We start from the raw sequence: 18,691 nt of genomic DNA, 5'->3' as shown, positions 1-18,691 counted from the left end.
GGTGCACGTGATACCAACCTTTCGTGAATTCTTTCGGTTGAGCTAATCTAACGCGACGCTGAAGCTAGCAAGCTTCCACGCTTCCAGGGAAGCACCGAGGGGAGGGGCTGCGTGTGTGTGTGTGTGTGTGTGTGTGTGTGTGTGAGTAGGCTATGAGAGAGAGACGCGAGGGACAGAGAGACGGAGGTAGAGCAGGGAAAGGAAATGCAACTTAACGAATACGAGTATTTTTTAAATAGCGTTAAAAAAAATAATAATAACGAAACGCAATATGTGGCGGCCGGTGTTTAATCTGTGGCGCACCGCCACGAATTAGTCTATGTGTGGGAAACACTGCTTCACCGTCAGCGGAATCCTGTCTCTCCCTAAAACAAAGTACCAGAGTCTCTGACTTCAACCAAAATATAAACTCGAAAGCAAAGTTAAGAGGTTTTTCTTTTCTACCTGAAATGCTCAGAAAACGGGTTAGAAAAAAAAGTTGTAGCTTTCCTCTTATTTAATTCGGTCATGTAAGAGGATGAAAGGAAACGTTTTTACAGTTGTTTTCGTGTTTAACCTTCAGCATTAAGCTCTGTATATGTGGTGGCTTTCAACATTTGAGATTAAAGAATTAAGAGCTGGACTGAATGACTACTACTTAAAATGCATAATCACTTTCAGGCAGAGTTGCCACTACAAATAAATGAATGCAAATCAATGAATAAATAGATGGTGCAGGCCTGATAGCCACTTCCATCAACTGCTGAAATCTGAAGAAAGAGGAAGACTTTCAACATAAATCAAATAATGACGTTATGTAAAGCATTATGCAATCTGAAATAAACAATGAACCAGACCATTATGATGTCTTTATATAATCCTGCAATCCATTTACACTCAAACCATTACTTCTACTGCCGTCTTCAGTATCTGCAAATGTCTTTTCTTTTTGTCCACAGAACATAAATCAACTTGTGGAGGTAGACGGATTTTTAATGAAGTAAAGCAAAAATGATTTTCCTGTCTTCTTATTAAGACAAAACTAAGGCAGAAAAAAAATCTTTCAGAGTACGGTCTTTCCTCAATAGTTACCTTAATAGTTTAGGGTACGATGCCTGGATTTCAATTTCTCATTTACACCAAATCTCAACAACATTTGCAACTCCCTCCCATATGCCTGTGTGTACATACACATGTCAACCGGAGGATAATTCCTTCCTTTGCAGAGCCCCGTGATCAGGCCATGTGTGTGTTTGTTTTACCTTGTACAAAATCCTTCCGCATTGTTGAAAAGTTTTGTGGTATATAGGGGAATAGAACACACCGTATTCTGCAAATTTAGATAAATGTGGTAGCAAACGGTCTTACAAACTATTAGCTTGACAAGCTGTAACTACACACTTAAGACTTCCTGTACTAACAAATTGAATTCCCTTCTGCATTTAATGGACAGAAACACTCCTCTTGTTCTTCACATGGTTTTTATTAAGAACGATGTGCATCCATAATGTTCGCAACTGCTTCCTGGACTGATCCACACTCGCTTATTGGAAAATAATTAAAGGGAAACTTTGATAAATGCTAAAACCAGCATATAAAATGTTTGAAATAACATGGTTATTTAACCGAATTGCTCAACTAAAAGTGGTATAAACTTGTAATGACAGGTATACTTTTGTGTCCTCCTTTCCTCTCTCCCCCACCCTGAATTGTCCTCCGTTTTCATGTAGACCTCCCCAGACCATTATAATTCTGGTTTTTACTTGAGGAAATACAGTGCTTATTTGAACAATCACTTCCTGAATGCCTAAATAACTTCAAAGCATCTCAATAGGGAAGTTTGTTTCCCCCAGCTGCAACACCTGCTTACCTGGTGAAGACAGGCAGCTGGGACTGGATGACTTGAACCCTGACAATGACAAGCAGCAGCGTGCTGATAACGAGGACGATAAGCTTCAGCAGAATTTGCAGGACAGTATATGGGAAACCACCTTTGCCTTGTAGGACTTGCCGCAAAGCGTCAAGCAGCAGGGGGAGGGTGAACTGCAAATGGAAAGGGGAGAAAACAGGAGGAAGAAGGTTCAATTTCATCTTAACATTCTTAAACTACAGAAACACAAACTTGAGTGAAATAGCTCTATAACAATCTCACATGAACCAAAGTGTCCCACAAGGATCTATTTTAGTCCACATTTCATTTTGGATTTTTAAAAAACGAATAGAGTTAGAAAATATTTACAGCCAAGATATCTTTTATGCTTACGACATGGGTGATACAGTGGCACCGATACAGTCGCACTTTGATCATCAGTTGTTTTTCTTTTTGTTTTTAAAAAAATGTTTTTCATTTGTGAGCAGCAAGAAACGTGTGCAGTCTTATTCCTTGGAAGCGTGCGTTGACTTGCCCAGCTCAGAGACTATTTTTACTGTTTGCAGATGACACGTCTTGCACTAAGATTATCTGATAATCTTGTGATTTTATCATTCCTTTGATATACTTTTTTTTATGCCTTTAATGATAAGACAGTTGGATAGAGGACAGAAATGCAAGAGGCAGAGAGAGAGGGGACACATGCAGCAAAGGGCCGCTCGGTGCGGGACTCGAACCGGGGCCAGCTGCAGCGAGGACTTAAGCCTCTGTACATGGGGCGGCTGCTTAACCCACTACGCCAACGACCGCCCCTGCTTTGATATACTTAATACCTCGAGTGCCACAGGCAGCATAAACATATTGCTCTGTGTTACAGCCCTACAACAAATAAGAATATTTGGAAACAAATGCAGGCTATAGTAATCGTGAATCATTAAGATTTTATTCTTAATGCCAGAGGACAAAAAGGCACAACACAAGAGCCACCTCCTGACACTTCTTGCCTTCTAGCTGATCATACCAGCAGATACAGAACAAGATCTACCACAAGAATTCTTTTAAATGTCACTGAGGTGCACTCAAAACAGGATATGTTACTTTTTCATTCAATGCTCCCTTCACATGAAACAAGTTGGAAATTTCCAGTCACCTAAAAAAAACGACCCTCACTTTATATAATCGCTGACTTGAGTTGAGAGGTGCATAATATATCTAGCAGGCCTGTATGCGCTGTAGTAATTACTGTTACACATATTGTTACATATACAGGAACCTATTCTATGTGTCCGAGCATTAGAAACGTTTTTGTGTTTACTAAAAGATCAAAATAAAAGTAAAGCTCTCGTTCAGGTAACGTTGTGTTTTCTGTGATCAACGGCACAAAGAATGTTTCAGAAGCGTACCCTTTGTGCAACAAAGACTTCGTAGACACAACAGATGCCGACCACGGTGATCCCTTGCTCCTTACACAGTGTTGCTGCAGCCACCAGTGCTACAGTCAGAGCGATGGGAGCCCAAACTAGAAGAAAAAAGATAAGGCACACACATGAGACATCTGCGTTTGTGTGACATTTGGCATTTTCTATATGGACCGATACTCCTGATCCCTTTACAATAATTACCACACCTTGGAGCAGTGGCCTGTTAACTCAGTTGCTTAGTGTGGCTTTCTAACTATTGTCACTATGTGTAATGTCAGGAGGAAGTGCTTGACTGGACATTTGCACTTGATCATTTTAACTAAACTGATAAAAAAAGTAATGTAAAAATACCCGTACCTCTGTTACTTTAGCTATTTGTTTAGTTTTAGACATGTCTTCTCTCTATTTTAAATATTATCAAAGATAATAATAATAATAATAATAATAATAATAATAATAATAATGACAATAACAATTATCTGGCAACAATGGCAACTTCTTAACTGTTCATGAAGCAATTTAGATGCTTTTAACATCTTCCTACTGGTAGCATCTTCCAATATTTCACTGTTGTCTGTTCGGGCTCTCAATTCTAAGTCCCCTTGTGTGATGGCAGCAGTGGAATAAAAATGTTCTGTGTAAAATACTTTCCTGTTCAACCCTTCTTTTTATCTTATTCCTTGGAAGCGTGCGTTGACTTGCCCAGCTCAGAGACTAGTTTTCCTTTTAGCAGATGACACGTTTTGCTCTATGATTTGTCTTACCTTTGACACGTGTAATACCTCAAGTGCCACAGACAGCATAGCAGCCCCACGGCATGAAACAATATCCACCATGTTTTCTTTTCCTTTCGAGCTTCACTTAACCCTTTTCCACCGAGTATGTTGCCGGTGTCACATTTGCGTAAGCGCATTTTGCATTACTGTAATTACACCATGGTTTGTGCCATCGGAAAATAATTCAGTTTCTGAAAGCCGAGAAGTGGCGCTTCACAGCCAATGTGTACTTGTTACTGTAATACGCCATTACAGGAAGCTGGCAATTCAGCCTCTTTGCTTTTAAAAGTTCCAAGTATTCTGGAAAAATGGGCTAAAGCACTTGCTCACAGGACATTTTCTGGCCCTTTTATGGTTTAAAAAATAAATAAATAAATAAATAAATCAGCAAACAAGATGTAGGCTACATTTTGTGGGTTAGGTCTTAAAGGATTAATAGTGTAAAAACAAACAGACACCTCTCTTTGTTGACAATCTTCCCACAGACTGCGGCTTTATGCCATTTAAAGTAACTTGATGGCACACCTTCATAAGATTGCGAACTGATGAATCAGGGATATTAGGATCTGGTGATTGATTTGTAGCTGTCAGATAGCTATCTTGTCTTGAGAGCCGTTTCTGCAATCTGCCATTGCAGAAAAACTAAAAAGCTATAAAAACTGATGTTGTTGCTAATCATTGACATGTCCCAGACCATAATTATCCCTACTCAATAATTCCACTTTGCATTCCATATTTTGAAAATACTGGCACCTAAAGGCTTAAAATTTGGGCTAAAAAGTTACAATTGGCATCTAATGGGTTAATTTTTTGAAAATAATTGCAAACTTGGCAGTTATGATCAGAACTGAAGTGGAATAAAAGATTGATGAAAAAAAAGTGGAAAAAAAATATTAATATATGATGTTTTCAGGTCGTTTTAAAAGGGGACTAAAATGTCCCTTTTAAGAAATGAAGGAGTTTTTTTTTCTACACAATGAAAAATTGCACTGTATATGATGTGTGTTTGAAATTCGAAAAAAAATAGTCAAAAATGCACAACTGGACCTTATATGATGAGTATCACTATTTCCAGTGTGAAATTAGAGTAGAAAGTATACCCCAAGTGGACAAAAATGTCCCCTATCAGGGATTAGGGTTAAAGAAGTAGTTCAAACAAATCAAAGGGAAGACGATAATTTTGTCATGGACACATCTGGCATTTGTGTTTTTATCTCATCATGTGAAAGCCTGTTTTATTTTTCACAAGGTACTACTTCTGAAGATTTATTCAAAAGTATGTTTAAAATACAAAGATGTCATTAATTCTGACCACAAGTGAACAATTACATTTCAAAGGAGCCCTGCAAAGCTAGCTCCGCCCATTGAAACTTTCCAGTGATTTCTCAACAGATGGACACAATGAAAAAACAAAAAAAACAAAAGCCATCCACAAAAATCTTGTACTTGGGACAGAAAAAAAAGACACTTGTGAAGTACGGTAGCCTTACCAATGGAGTGGTCTGCACTTGTTGATTTTGTATAGGCCAGGAAAGCAGCCAGGAGAAAAATTGAAGACAGAAGTTCAGCTCTACCAACCACGCCAGTAACCTGATGAGAAACAGTAACGTTAGTCAGTGCCATGACCTCGACATATTAATTTGGAAAAATAAACTACATTGTTTCTTCAAGTCAAGCCAGTTGAAGTTCAGTCAAAAAGGCTTGCTAGAATTACCATGTTATTTTCCCACAAAACATCAATTAAAAAATAAACCCAACCGATGCGGGAACATGACTTAAGTGTAGTAAGACATTCCACAACAGGATCCCCCAGATCTAAGCCCCTAAAGCCAGCTGTAAAAACAAGCTTCTTTGTGCAAATCATTTCAACAGATAGGAAGCACTCCTTACGCATCTTTAAAAGTGCCAGCAACAACAGCTGTCATTTATGTAAATGATGACTGCCCTCGTGTGGAGGAAACAACATTATCATTTCTAATTAAAGGCTTACCTTATTAATACACATAAACATATCCTCAAACCACACATAAGCTCCCACACGTGGTTACACAAATCGTTTTACAAGAGAGGAGCTTGTTGCGTCTGGTGTCTGGCCCCTTAAGAATGCACATAAGCATTAGAAGAGGGTTACAGCTTCCAACAAAAAGGGATTAACTTCAGGAATCAAACACAGCACACACTTTGTTTCCAGTCTGACCCATTTATCAACCGGTGGAGGAAGTAAAGACAATGTAGCTCCATCTAGCTTCGAAGAACACCTAAAAATGTCTCATCATCGGTCCAGTCAGCTCAATTTGGATGGATTACACGGATTACACAGATCCCACAATCCCACCTTCCAACAGTGCTGAAGTGTTGCTTTTCAATGGCAGCCTTCACCCTGATGCCACATACACCCTTGAGATATCCACGTAGAGTACACTAAACAATTTGTATTTGAAAGATACTGGGAGATTCGGGAAAAGAGGAAGAAAAAGAACATCTCAATTCAAAAAGTCATCACCAGAAAGACATGGGCACACACACTGGGACTCTTTGTACACACTTATCATGAAGGGACCTTCAGTACTTGGAACATTACTCAAAAACAAATGATCCGTTCAGAAAGAGATTCCAGACCACGATAAGATGAAGGCCATTTGGTGGACTAACTAAGGGCTCATTTGTGAGGCAAATTGTTTCCATTCAAGAAGTCTGAGAGACTCTGCATAGAATAGAGAAAACCAGAAGGAAGATGGGAGCTGGGGTGGAGGCTGTGTAACAGTAGCGCTCCAACCCACAAAGCAGAATGTTTTCTTTGTTTTTCTACTCTGGTCATTGCCTGTCTGGTCATCATTTTAGCTGTGCTGAATAGAATAAACGAAAACCCCTAATTGGGGGAAGAAGCTTCTCAGGCAGGCGAATGACACCGAGGTCAAGAGACCAACAATAAACAAAAGGTTTTTGGCTTCCTATCAGAAACACCCAGAATAAACTGATTAAGTACAACAGCTAACGCTAAATTGCAAAACAAACGTGGAAAAAGAACATTTCAAAAGATTTAAACGTGGTGCTAAAACTCTAATAGAGGAGAGAGTGAGGAGAAACACAAATGTGTTCTCTTTGATCTCAGTATGACTGGACACTTTATACACCTCCTGCTTATGATCACGTAACACTTTTTTCAAAGCAAGCACAAACGGTGCGACTGACACGTGGCTTTTTCATCAGACACTGAGGGTAAGAAATATTCTGCATCAATCTCACAGAGAAACCCCACATCCCGGTTAAAAACGGAAGCATACGTCACCCAAAACAGAGACACTGAGGGTTAAGAATTCCCCCTGAAGAGAAGAGCTGGTGGGCATGTTGCAGCAAAGCTGTGGCTTTATCTCAAACATTCAGAGATATTTAACATGCGTGGGGTTATTACAGCATCTTTCACACCTTGTCACACATACACGTTTTGGACCTCAACACTTTGTCTCCCTGTTAAAAATCAAACATCAGTGACTTCTGACTTTTCCATACTTTTCTTTAAGTCTGTGCCCACTTCTATTTTGTGCAGAGCACATTCATTTGAAAAAGAGGGTGGATCCTCTTTAAATTCTGTTCCTTGCCTGGTCTTAAAATTAGGTAAATACGACCTCAGATGAACAAAAACACAACATATATTACATTGTGTATGTATCTAAAGAGCGAAAACTAAACACAAATGGTATAGCAATGTATGAAAAACTAAGTACACCCAATGAATTCAATAGCATGGAAAACCAAATTCAACTGCAATAACTTTAAGTATTTCATTTGTATATGACGTTATCAGTCTCTCACATTGTTGTGGAGTAATTTTAGGCCACTGTTGCGTGTGCCTTTGTTTCAAGGTATTATTGATTTGATATAACAAGGACTGACTTGTGCTAGAAACATGGGTTTATATAAAGCCAGGGGGGGCAGTGTCCCGGTCTCTCCTCCAGCCTGACAATGTTGTCCTCTTAGTTTTTGCTTTCTAGATAATTGTAAGTTGAGTTGGGACTCACTGGTAGTCCTTTTTTTTTTTTTTTTTTTTTTAAAGTTTCCGTTCTTTTAGGTTGGCATTGTGTGTTGAGGTTAGGGGAGTAGCCCAAATCTGACAGCCTATTGCAAGGCTGGTTTTCAGTCTGCTCTTGCTTTTGTTTATTTTGGCCAAGGCTCCCATCATCCTTACGGATTTTGGCTTATTAAATACTCGTTTGTATCAAAAACTTATTTTGAATTATTGCCGCTATGTGATGGTTCTGTTCGTTTTGGGTTCTTTGAGCCCATGTGGGATTTAGGGGACCGTGACAGCCACTCTTCTTTACAATGCTGCTTTGTGTCATTGAGGTGTGGAAGTGATTACAGGTTTTGAAGTGCTGAGCAACCATTTAAAGCAGTGTTTCTCAATTCCGCTCCTCGGGACCCACTGCCCTGCATGCTTTCAATGTTTCCCTCCTCCAGGACACCTGATTCAAATGAATGGCTCCTGATCAGGCCACTGCAGAGCTTGACGACGAGTTGATCATTTGAATCAGGTGTGCTGGAGGAGGGAAACATCGAAAACATGCAGGGCAGTGGGTCCCGAAGACCGGAATTGAGAAACACTGATTTAAAGGCATGGTCAGTGTTGTTTCGTAGTTGTTTAGTTATGCATCATCCTACAACTGATGGAATAATATAGCACTGCCATGAAATAGGTTTTGAAATTTCCCAAAGAAAATACTGCTGTACATGCAAAAAACAACAACAACAAAAAGAAACACTTCACTAATTATTTTGCGCTCCCCTAATGGGTGAAATGACCAATCAAAAAACATTACAAATTTTTTTCTATAAACTACTAACAGCCTTTAAATTTATGCAAAAAAAATATTCTTCACCGATTGCTTCAACAGGGAGTGCTTATCGAAACAAGTCCAGAACGGTATCATTATTCTGGACCTAGAAGTTTTTCTAAATTTTTCTCAGACCTCTAGTTCAGCGGGCCTTCAAGAGTACATGATCAAAATGGTCAAATGCATACTTACGGCCTCAGTGTGGATTGGGTGCACAGCAAACAGCAGCGCTGCTACCAAACCGGACGTCTTGTCCAGGAACAATCGGCACACTCGCAGGAAGAGGACGCACACAACGGCATGTAAAATTACATTGAGGAGATGGTAGGAGGCTGCGCTGAGTTCACTGAAGAGGTAGTTCAGCCTAAATGTGAGTACCGTCAGGGGCCTGTAAGATTTATGGCTCCGCTCCTGTAGTAAGACATATGAATGTGTAATCAGATGCGATTCAAACCACTGAATGAGAGTCGTTACTTAAAGGGATAGTTCGCCTCTTTTGACATGCTAGTTGGCTGGTGCTACAAAAATAAAGCATCTTGCTTCTAAAAACAATATGCGTTCAAAAGAAAAATACATTTGCATCAGAAAATCGTTCATCCAGAAAAAGTCAGACCTCACAATCGCTTGGCGCTATTTTCTCTCTACCATCGTATCACTGCGTGCTGTGTAGACCAAGCAGACAGAAGTGCAGACCGAGCAGTCCCCTGCTTCCGAGCAGTAAACACCGTAACAGGTGTGGTTATCGGCAGGTGGCTGTACGCATTGATATGAATGTAGAGAGAAAATAGCGCCAAGCGATTGTGAGGTCTGACTTTTTCTGGATGAACGATTTTGTGATGCAAATGTATTTTTCTTTTGAACGCATATTGTTTTGAGAAGCAAAACACTTTATTTTTGTAGCACCAGCCAACTAGCCGGACTACCTTCGTCAACGCCAAAACGAGGCTTGAACTCGGCTCACAGGACGCAGCAGGGGGTAAGAAAATGTTTATACATGATATTGCTAATATGGGATGTCATACAGCTTCATGTCAAAAGAGGCGAACTATCCCTTTAAATGATTCTTCAAATTAACCTTACATTTACTGTTTGGCTGCTGTTATTAGTTTCACTTGTCAAATACAGTGTGCAATTCTAAATAAAAAGTGTACAAGAAGTGTATCTGGGTATACAACTTGCCTCAACCATAGGTGTTCCCCAAAAATCATTGAGGAAAAGGTTGCGGAGAGGGGTTGAAGGGCGGAGGTCCTTGTTGTCCAGGATTGCTGAGACATCATCAAATACAAACCCACATGAAAGGCTGTTCCAGTAACATCCCACCACCAGTCCAGTCAAAAGTAAAATCTCCTTCCATGACACGACAGCCATTGCTGACCAAAGCCGTCATTGATCACTGCAGGGGAAAAAAAGGGGATTTGAAATGCATCAAAATCAACCAAGATTTGTACAATAGGGAGCTCTTCAAATTGATAAATAACATGACTGGACTTGCACTGTCAAAACAATCCAATCCCAGCCTGATTAATTAACATAGTTCTCTATCTTCGTTATTGCCATCTGCCACTCCAGCTCAGTCCCTCTTATAACCAACCTTAGAGACTGAGAGGTCTACAGTTAATTCTTGTCTCTAAACTAAATGACAACCCAATAATAAGTACGAATATTCGGCTCCAGAGCTAGTCGTAGATTAGCCGCCGGTGCTGTGACAGCTGGCAGCAAAATAGCAAAAGCATTTTAGGGAGCGGCTTAACAGCAATGTTCAGCTGGTGTTGGATAAACAAACAAATCCGACATCGCTGCCCATATTTTATATCAATTCAGCACGTATCATGACAACTTCATACTGGCTCCTGGAACGTAACGTTAGCTTAAAAAAAAGCTACATCAGCAGCTAATACTAACTAGCTTGTCAGTCGGTCATTATTCTGCAAAAGGTGGGCGTATAAGTATTTTGGGTCAGCCTTACCAAGCCTATACCAGGGCAGACGACAGTGACGGCAGGCCTTAAATATCAAAAGCGTGGGTCGATAGCACACATTCGGAGTACACAATTCATGGAACAGCTTTCCATTTGTGCCAACTAGCTTAAACGCGTCGCTGCTATCACTTCCGGTGCAGAGGTGACCGCGCAAGTTAAACTTTAGCTAAACGAGACCACAGCTCTTTGGCTAACTGGAGTGAATATACGGACATTACAAAGTTGTTGCGACGATACCTTGTTCTTATGATATATTGGCAGTGTTGATACGGTTTGGTTGACTTTTCTGCAACGTTTTACTTGGCTGTTCTTTCTAGTTTTATTTACTTGTTGACAAGCTGCTGTTGTGAGCCGTAACCTAGCAGCCAGAGCGTCACGACATGGAAACCCCAGCATGGCTGTTTATTGTTATTTGAATTTATCTGTAACTTAAAACCTTGCTTGCACCTTGTCTGCCGTATCCTGCTGAGTTGGGTTAAAAGATAAAATGCGCGTCAATTTAACGTTAAGAATTAGTGCAAACATGTCGCTAATTCAAAAAGATGAGTGGTGTTTGCCTTTATTGACTTTTGTAATGGACTTGAACGTCGTCACAAAATAATAGATTTTATTAGTTGGAAGAGCTCGGCTAGCTTTAGCTGAGCTTCTTAGCCACGGTAAGGTATCTAAGAGTGCCGTTTCATCACCGCGTTGTCGACTCAACTCTTGGTACTCTCTATTCTTTGCGAAAAACCCTGTTATCAAGATGCCAGCTGGTCTTCAATGGGATAAAGTGTCGAGAATAGACCCAAAGACCCTCCACGAATGTGAAAAACACGAAGTGGACGATGTCGTCCGCATGTTCTCGGTAATTGTCCACACTTTACACTATACTTACACCCCCAGGTTTGCTCAGTCGCCCAACCACGAACGCAAATCACAGGGCATTGTTAATGTTTACCTATGATAACTCACCAGTGGTGAAACAAGCATTTAAATTAAACCGGTACAAGTAAAAGTTCTGCATGAAAAGTCCTTCTTAGGTAAAGGCACATTCTTGTTAGAGGCAATTGAAGTCATTATTGGCCTGGTCCAGCTGAAGTGTCACTATAGCAGTTTACTGTTTTATATTCAGGGGTGCCAAATAAATCTGATGGGTCCTCAAGTGATTCATGAGAGTGGTTCATAAATAAAACCGAAACTTTTAAGACTTGTTTTGTAAACTTTGATTTTGGGTGAAATCTTGATTCTTTTGAACATTTTTGGAGTGTTGTACTTAGTTAAACCGTCGATACAATGGATTGCCCTTGAAATAATATATTCTCTCTAAACATAATGGAGGAAGAGTATAAAGTAGCAAAATAAATTAGATTCAAGCTTGTCAAAACATTTATTTATGCACCAAAGTGTAGAGAGATTACTGTCCCGCTAATCTGATATCTTGTGGTTTGGTTGTCTGTTCCCTCTAATGTCACTGAGATTGTCTCATAGCAGCCCTTCAGCACTCCTTCAGCTTTAAAGTATGATCATTGTGGCCGAACTTTCATCATTATAAGAAAAAAAGCAATTGTCTGCTACATATATTGTCCTTGTTCCATCTCTTGTTGGTTTTGAACCTTGTTATCAAGGGCTAAAAAGACTCCATCTTCGACATTTTTAATTTAAAACAATTTTTTTTTCCCCATACAGACAGAGGAGTGGGAGGTGAAGGATAAAGCTCCAGAGAACATTACTCAAGCCCTCAGAGTGTGTCAGGCCTTGCTGAAGGTGTCTGGTTTTATTGTTTCTACTCTCTGATACCTCCCATGCACATGTTAACTGCCTCACAAACGTGATGTATTTCAAGAGGAAAGAAAATTCTATATGTAATCCACACATGTGATACTGATGCACATTGGAGTGTTATGCTGCCTCTGAAGTTGCTGATACAAGTTTGCCCTTTTTGAGGTGTAAGTCTCGTCTTTCTCTGCCTGTTTAGATTAAAGATCGGGAAGTCACTCTTGCCGAAAACTTCATCGATAACATTGGCACACAGCATGCCAAAACTGGTCAGTAGGCCGATAACGCTTATAGACCATATTTTTGGTATGAAAAAGGTGGTTTTCATTGTTTGTTTAATCTGTCTGTGATGTAGAGAAAGAACTCCTCGCAAAAATGTCGAGGCTGGAACAAGAAAGCAAGGTAAGGCTTTTGAGCAGTTGTTTGGTGCATCTGTTTATCCACCTGGAAACCGCCTCTATGCACAGTTACACACTGAAGTTAATGTCTTATTCATAGAAGTACCGAGGTGTTATTTTCTTTCTTTTTTTTTATCACAGGGATAAATGCGACCAATGTTACAAATTAGTCATGCATGTGACTTGAAATCACTTTTCATGCCGATTTACTTCCGGCAACAGTGCCAAATTTTTCAGCCAGTCAGAGTGTAACCCTGGCTACAACGGGATCGGCTGTAGTGACAGCACATAAGAAGATTACAGCTAATTCCATGCACGCTCACAGCATTTGAATCCAGTTTCAACTAGATCGTTGTTTTCATTTTGTTTTTCAAGTTTACATATGATACGAAATATTCATTTGAGTTTGCAAAGAAATAGGATTAATCCTTCCTGAGGACAGTGTACGCGTATGTTAGGTGTGTAAACAGATAGAGGTGGTGAGAGACTTAAGAGGCTTCTTGGTGGGGGTTGTTTTGAGTTTTCTTGTTGCCTTGTTTCCGGTCCATACGGCTCAGCAGCTCGGCACTGGGCCAGATACCCGCTTTCTTAGAGACGAGATTCGGCAGCTCGAGGCCCAGCTGGAGCAAAGGGAGAAGGAGTTGACCCAGTTAAGGAAAGAAATGGGCAAGGAAAAGAAAGCCAACGAAGAGGTATGAGTGAGCAGCCCTCAGTGCCTTCATGTTGTTCAATACTAAGACTTCAGGTCTAAGTCCTCGGTTTATAATGTTTGACACTGTTTTGACTTTGTTTTGGTGGGTCTTTTAAAGCACAAGCTGTTGGGGCTGTTTCCCCTTTCAAAAAGAAAACAGTGGGTTATTTTGAACGGCTTACTAGTCTTACTTGATATAATCAGCCTATAATGCCTCAAATACCATAAAAAAACACTGAGTATTACATATTTAAATTTTTTCACTAAAAATCTGTAGTTACGCTAATCCTATTAGTCATTGTTTGCTTTAAGCTTCCAGAAGCTTTCCTTTGATTAATTCTCAGGTTAATACAATAGAGCACTGCTGTGGCCAAGTGCAAAATAAAAGAAGTGTTTAGTGTGAATTTCTTGTTGTTGGAAATATTCATGTGAATTTTGCCCTTTGTTTTCCTAGTTTATTGTGCGACTGGAGGAGGCTGAGAATGAAGTGAAAAAGCTCAAAAGAGAGGTATGCAACAGCTTGCAAAACAGATTTTACTTCACTTAAAACTTGTGTGGTTTTATGTCCTTTGCTTTTGTTTGCTCATCCTCTCCTTTATCTGTTTCTGTTCTGTTGTATAGTTGAAAAAAATTAACAAGAAGGTAAGACCTGTAGGAAGTGTTTAGATAAGTTTAGATTTTTGTTATTCAGAGCAAGTGTTTTTTTTTTTTTTTAGAGCCCTATAAAAGGTGTCATTTAGCCTACACACATTTTTTTTAACACACTTTTCATCATATAAGTAAGTAAGATCCAATCCAACTTTCTTTGTGTAGAGCTTTTAAAACAACACAGTTGGCCAAAGTGCTGCACATAAAATACAAAGTGAAACACGAACACCATAAAACAATAAAAACAAAGTCCCAGTAAAAACCAACACCTCAGACTGAATTAAAAGCCAATGAAAAGAAGTGTGTTTTAAGAGAAGATCTACAGCAAGTAAGTGAGTTGGCCTGCCCGATGTGTAAAGTTAACTCTTTCCACAGTTTTGGGGCAGCGACTGAGAATGCTGTTCAACTAGCAGGCCCTCTTCAGGGGCTCTGAAAAAGTCCCGGTGCTGTGGAAAACTTTATGTCTCATACCGGTGACCAAATTAGGGCAACCGGTGGAGCTGAATGACTACAGACCGGTGGCTTTGACATCTCATATCACTTGGAGAGACTCCTTGTTCGTGGCATGAGATTGCAGGTTGCTGAGGCTCTTGATCCCCTCCAGTTTGCCTGCCAGAAACACATAGGCTTGGAAGGCGCGATTCTGTACATGCTGCATCGGGCATATGCTTATCTGGATGTGCCTGGTTCATATGTGAGAATCATGTTCTTTGACTTCTCCAATGCCTTCAACACCATACAGCCTCCCATACTGAAAGACAAGCTTCTAGGTATGGGTGTGGCCCCCTCCCTGACATAGTAGATTATAGACTATCTGACTGCCAGACCACAGTATGTCAGGATGGGGAGATGTGTTTCTGGAACACTGGAATGCAGTACTGGGGCTCCACAGGGTACTGTTTTGGCTCCTTTACTTTTCACCTTGTCGGACTTCAGGTACAACTCAGAGTCCTGCCACATGCAGAAGTATTCTGATGATACGGCTGTTGTGGCATGTGTGCGCGGTGGACAGGAGACGGAGTACAGGGACCTTGTGGGGTCCTTCAATGGCTGGACCAAAAAGAACTGTTTGCTCCTGAACTCTACCAAGACCAAAGAGCTGGTGGTGGACTTCAGGAGATCTAAAACTCCATACCAGTCAGTCTGCATTGATGGAGGGGAGATAGAGACTGTTCAGACCTGCAAATACCTGGGGGTGGTGCTGGATAATAAACTGGAGTGGTCTGCCAACATAGACGCAGTGTACAGGAGGGGCCAGAGTCGTCTCTTCTTCCTGAGACGGCTCAGGTCCTTCAGTGACATGATGTGCATGTTTTATCACACTGTCATTAAGAGTGCACTGTTCTATGCTGTTGTTTGCTGGGGGAGTTGCACGACAGACAAAAACTGTAGGCGCCTGGACAAATTGGTGAAAAAGGCTGGTTCTGTAGTAGGCAGAAGGCTGGACCCTCTCAGTGCTGTGGTGGAGCAACGGATGAGGAGGAAATTATATTCTGTTTTGCAGAACAATAAACATCCTCTCCACAGCATCCTGGCAGGACAGAGGAGCAGCTGCAGTGAGAGGCTCATCTCTCTGCGCTGCAGGACAGAGGTTCAGGAGGTCCTTTGTCCCCACAGCCATAAGGCTTTTTAACAGTGACTGCTGACATGGTCTTCTCAAATTATTTATTTATTTATTCATTTATTATTAGTGTTCTAATTTCAATCATTTAAAAAAAATTTTTTTGAGCTACTTGACTAATTTGAATTTCCCCCACTGGGGGATGAATAAAGTATTTTTCTATTCTATATAAATTTGACTATCGTCAGCATTAAAATGGAACGCAGTACCATATTTCTGAAGAATTAATCCAAGAGAAAGTAAGTACGGGGAGGTGAGAAGAGGTCCAAGAGTAGAACCTTGAGGCACTCCACACGTGAGAGAGGACTCAGCATTTCCAACACGAACACAAAAACTTCTCACCGATAAGTAGGACCTAAACCACTCTAAAGCACCACCCTGAATGCCCACCCGGCTCTCCCGGCGAGGATCTGATGGTCCACTGTATCAAAGGCAGCTGTTAAGTCCAACAGAACCAAAACTACACAGTGACCAGAGTCTTTAGCTAAAAGAACATAATTAAGAACCATTAACAGTGCTGACTCAGCACTGTGATGGGTTTTAAACCCAGACTGGAAAACTTAGAGGATGTTGTGCTCATCTAAGAATGAGTTCAAGTGGCTGTAAATGATTTTTCTCCAAGAACTTAGAAAGAGAGAGCTTAGAGAATGGTCTGAAGTTAGAAAGTACACAGGACTCTAAGCTAGGCTTAATTAGTGGCGTCACCACTACACGTTTAAAACTTACAGGTGCAACCCCATTTGCTAAACTGCCATGGAGTATCTTTAGACCTCTTTAAAAAGACATGGTGGGATTGGATCATTGGGAGACCCAAAAGACTTCATGTGACCAAATATTTCTTCAAACAAGGACAGACTGACAAGCTCAAACTGGTCAAAAAACAACAGAGAATGTGAAAGAGATGGAGGGGGTCATAAAAGGAGGATTAAAGTGGGCCCTGAGGCTGGCAACCTTTGTAGAGAACAAGCTCAAGAAGTTCTCACACACTTCTGTTGAGCACCTCCTGGATGGCTGATTTTGGGGCATTAAGGACAGAGTTTACAGTTTTAAACAAGACACGAGGATCGTGACAGTTGGAGGTAATAATAGCAGAAGAATACTTTGTTTTAGCAGATTTCACAATTCTCTGATAAAAACGCCAGCTGTCCTTCAGTATCTGGAAAGACACCTGTGAATTCTCCTTCTTCCACTTTCGCTCAGCTCTCCTGCGTTCGCGCCTAACAACCCAGGTAGCGTGCTGTCTCCTGCTCACAAGATGCCGAGAGGAGACTGACTGAAACCCTTTTTACATTGGCCAAAAAGAACAAACAACTACTAACATCTTGCTTTTTACTACAATAGGAAAGTGTTTAATCTGCTTTCAGTCCCATGTCAAAATATAGCAGTATTTTATTAGTATAGTACCCCGCCTCTCGCCCATTGACCGCTTGGATAGGCTCCAGCCCCCCCGCGACCCGACCGACGGATTCAGTGGGTATAGAAAATGGATGGATTGATGGATATTAGTATAGCTGGTATTTTTTGGCTGCGGGTGGTGGGCGTAGCTCACTTCTCCTTTACAGAAACACATGTTCACTGTATCTAACTGTCTCACATGGAGGCTGTGAAACTGACAGACGATTGATTTATTTTACCGGTCTGCAAGACAGCCAGTAGATCACTTTCCGTCCCCCTGAGTGGGTCTGATATCTGAGGTCCAAAAAAAAAAAATATTGGAATCCAATTATCTTAGAAACATGTGAGTATCAGAAACTTGGATCCAATACAGCTTGTAGAAAAAAGTGTAATGCCATCCCTTCAGGCCTGTCTCCTGGGAGGTTGTGGTATTTACTGAACCGGTTCTGAATACACTGCAGCCCCCAGAGCACTGAGGGTAAACACATACAAGTGAAAGATATGTGATCCAAGCCATAAGAAAACAAAGGCAGCAATTCAATCTGTCTGTTGAATCTGTCAGAATTAGCGGTTGAAATGTAAGGTGACATCTTGATCCCAGCCAAAAGGCCACAGTAGATTGAAACGTTTTCAGCAGCTTCCTAAAACAAACCAGTATTTTAACATTTCTTCATGATCACAGGAAATTCCAGCCTTAAATGAATTTTGTCCTTCCTGTGTCGCATCAGAATGAGCAGCTCCAGCAGGATGTGGAATTCTATCGCAGCGAGCTGGACCAGAGAGAGTCGTTCCCATCCAGAGACGAGAACGCTGAGACTCAGAGGAAGCTCAACGTGGCCAACCGCCAGCTTTACCAATACCTGGATGACCTTCAGGTTCTTGGAATCAGCGCTGTTTTCAATAAACACATGTTTAACTTGTTTTTCCGGTTTTTAACAGTTCCATTGCCTGTACCACTGATTTGCAGTATTTGTAAGTGTTGGTAGGTAACCGTTCACAAATCTATATTAGAATATGTTTTTTGTGTCCATTAGCGAGCCGAGGATGAAAACACACACCTGAAGACACAGAATGAGCAGATGCAGAAAAGTCTGGAGGAGTCTGTGAAAGAGATGGAGAAGATGACAGATGAATACAACAAGATGAAGATCGTTGTGCAGCAGACTGACTTAATTATGGACCAGCTCAGGAAAGAGAGGGATCACGCAAAGCTTCAAGTAAAAACAGCTCTTGCCAAACTCCTTTCTTAGCCTGTATCCATCTTAAACCTGTTGATGGTTTGTGAAATGTGTTTTTATGTTGATGTGAGTTATCTGACGGCGTT

At 40.8% G+C, this 18,691-nt stretch overlaps 2 protein-coding genes across 5 annotated transcripts in view; one reads left to right on the top strand and one right to left on the bottom strand.

Annotated features, from left to right (window-relative positions):
• tmtc3 (transmembrane O-mannosyltransferase targeting cadherins 3) overlaps positions 1-10,985 on the bottom strand; it is a 35,367-nt gene extending 24,382 nt beyond the window's left edge. The window contains exons 1-6 of one of the 2 annotated variants that reach the window (XM_075470509.1): positions 10,845-10,985; positions 10,058-10,271; positions 9,071-9,289; positions 5,537-5,636; positions 3,253-3,368; positions 1,850-2,022 (exon numbers count right to left, since the gene is read on the bottom strand). In XM_075470509.1, coding sequence (XP_075326624.1) covers positions 1,850-2,022; positions 3,253-3,368; positions 5,537-5,636; positions 9,071-9,289; positions 10,058-10,246 — 797 coding nt within the window. In that variant the 5' untranslated portion in view covers positions 10,247-10,271; positions 10,845-10,985. Of the gene's footprint in view, positions 1-1,849; positions 2,023-3,252; positions 3,369-5,536; positions 5,637-9,070; positions 9,290-10,057; positions 10,272-10,469; positions 10,745-10,844 lie in introns of those variants that run through there. The other variant, XM_075470510.1, reaches the window with a different exon arrangement.
• Positions 10,937-18,691, top strand: part of cep290 (centrosomal protein 290) — a 54,748-nt gene continuing 46,993 nt past the window's right edge. Inside the window, exons 1-8 of one of the 3 annotated variants that reach the window (XM_075470508.1) lie at positions 10,937-11,703; positions 12,525-12,602; positions 12,814-12,883; positions 12,970-13,016; positions 13,570-13,704; positions 14,158-14,211; positions 18,096-18,242; positions 18,402-18,584. In XM_075470508.1, coding sequence (XP_075326623.1) covers positions 11,602-11,703; positions 12,525-12,602; positions 12,814-12,883; positions 12,970-13,016; positions 13,570-13,704; positions 14,158-14,211; positions 18,096-18,242; positions 18,402-18,584 — 816 coding nt within the window. In that variant the 5' untranslated portion in view covers positions 10,937-11,601. The remainder of the gene's footprint in view (positions 11,704-12,524; positions 12,603-12,813; positions 12,884-12,969; positions 13,017-13,569; positions 13,705-14,157; positions 14,212-18,095; positions 18,243-18,401; positions 18,585-18,691) is intronic. The other 2 variants (XM_075470507.1, XM_075470506.1) reach the window with 2 other exon arrangements.

Source organism: Odontesthes bonariensis, chromosome 7 (genome assembly GCF_027942865.1).
Source record: "Odontesthes bonariensis isolate fOdoBon6 chromosome 7, fOdoBon6.hap1, whole genome shotgun sequence".
NCBI lineage: Eukaryota > Metazoa > Chordata > Actinopteri > Atheriniformes > Atherinopsidae > Odontesthes > Odontesthes bonariensis.
Note: the sequence above shows the minus strand (reverse complement) of the source record. Positions and strands in the feature narration are given on the sequence as shown.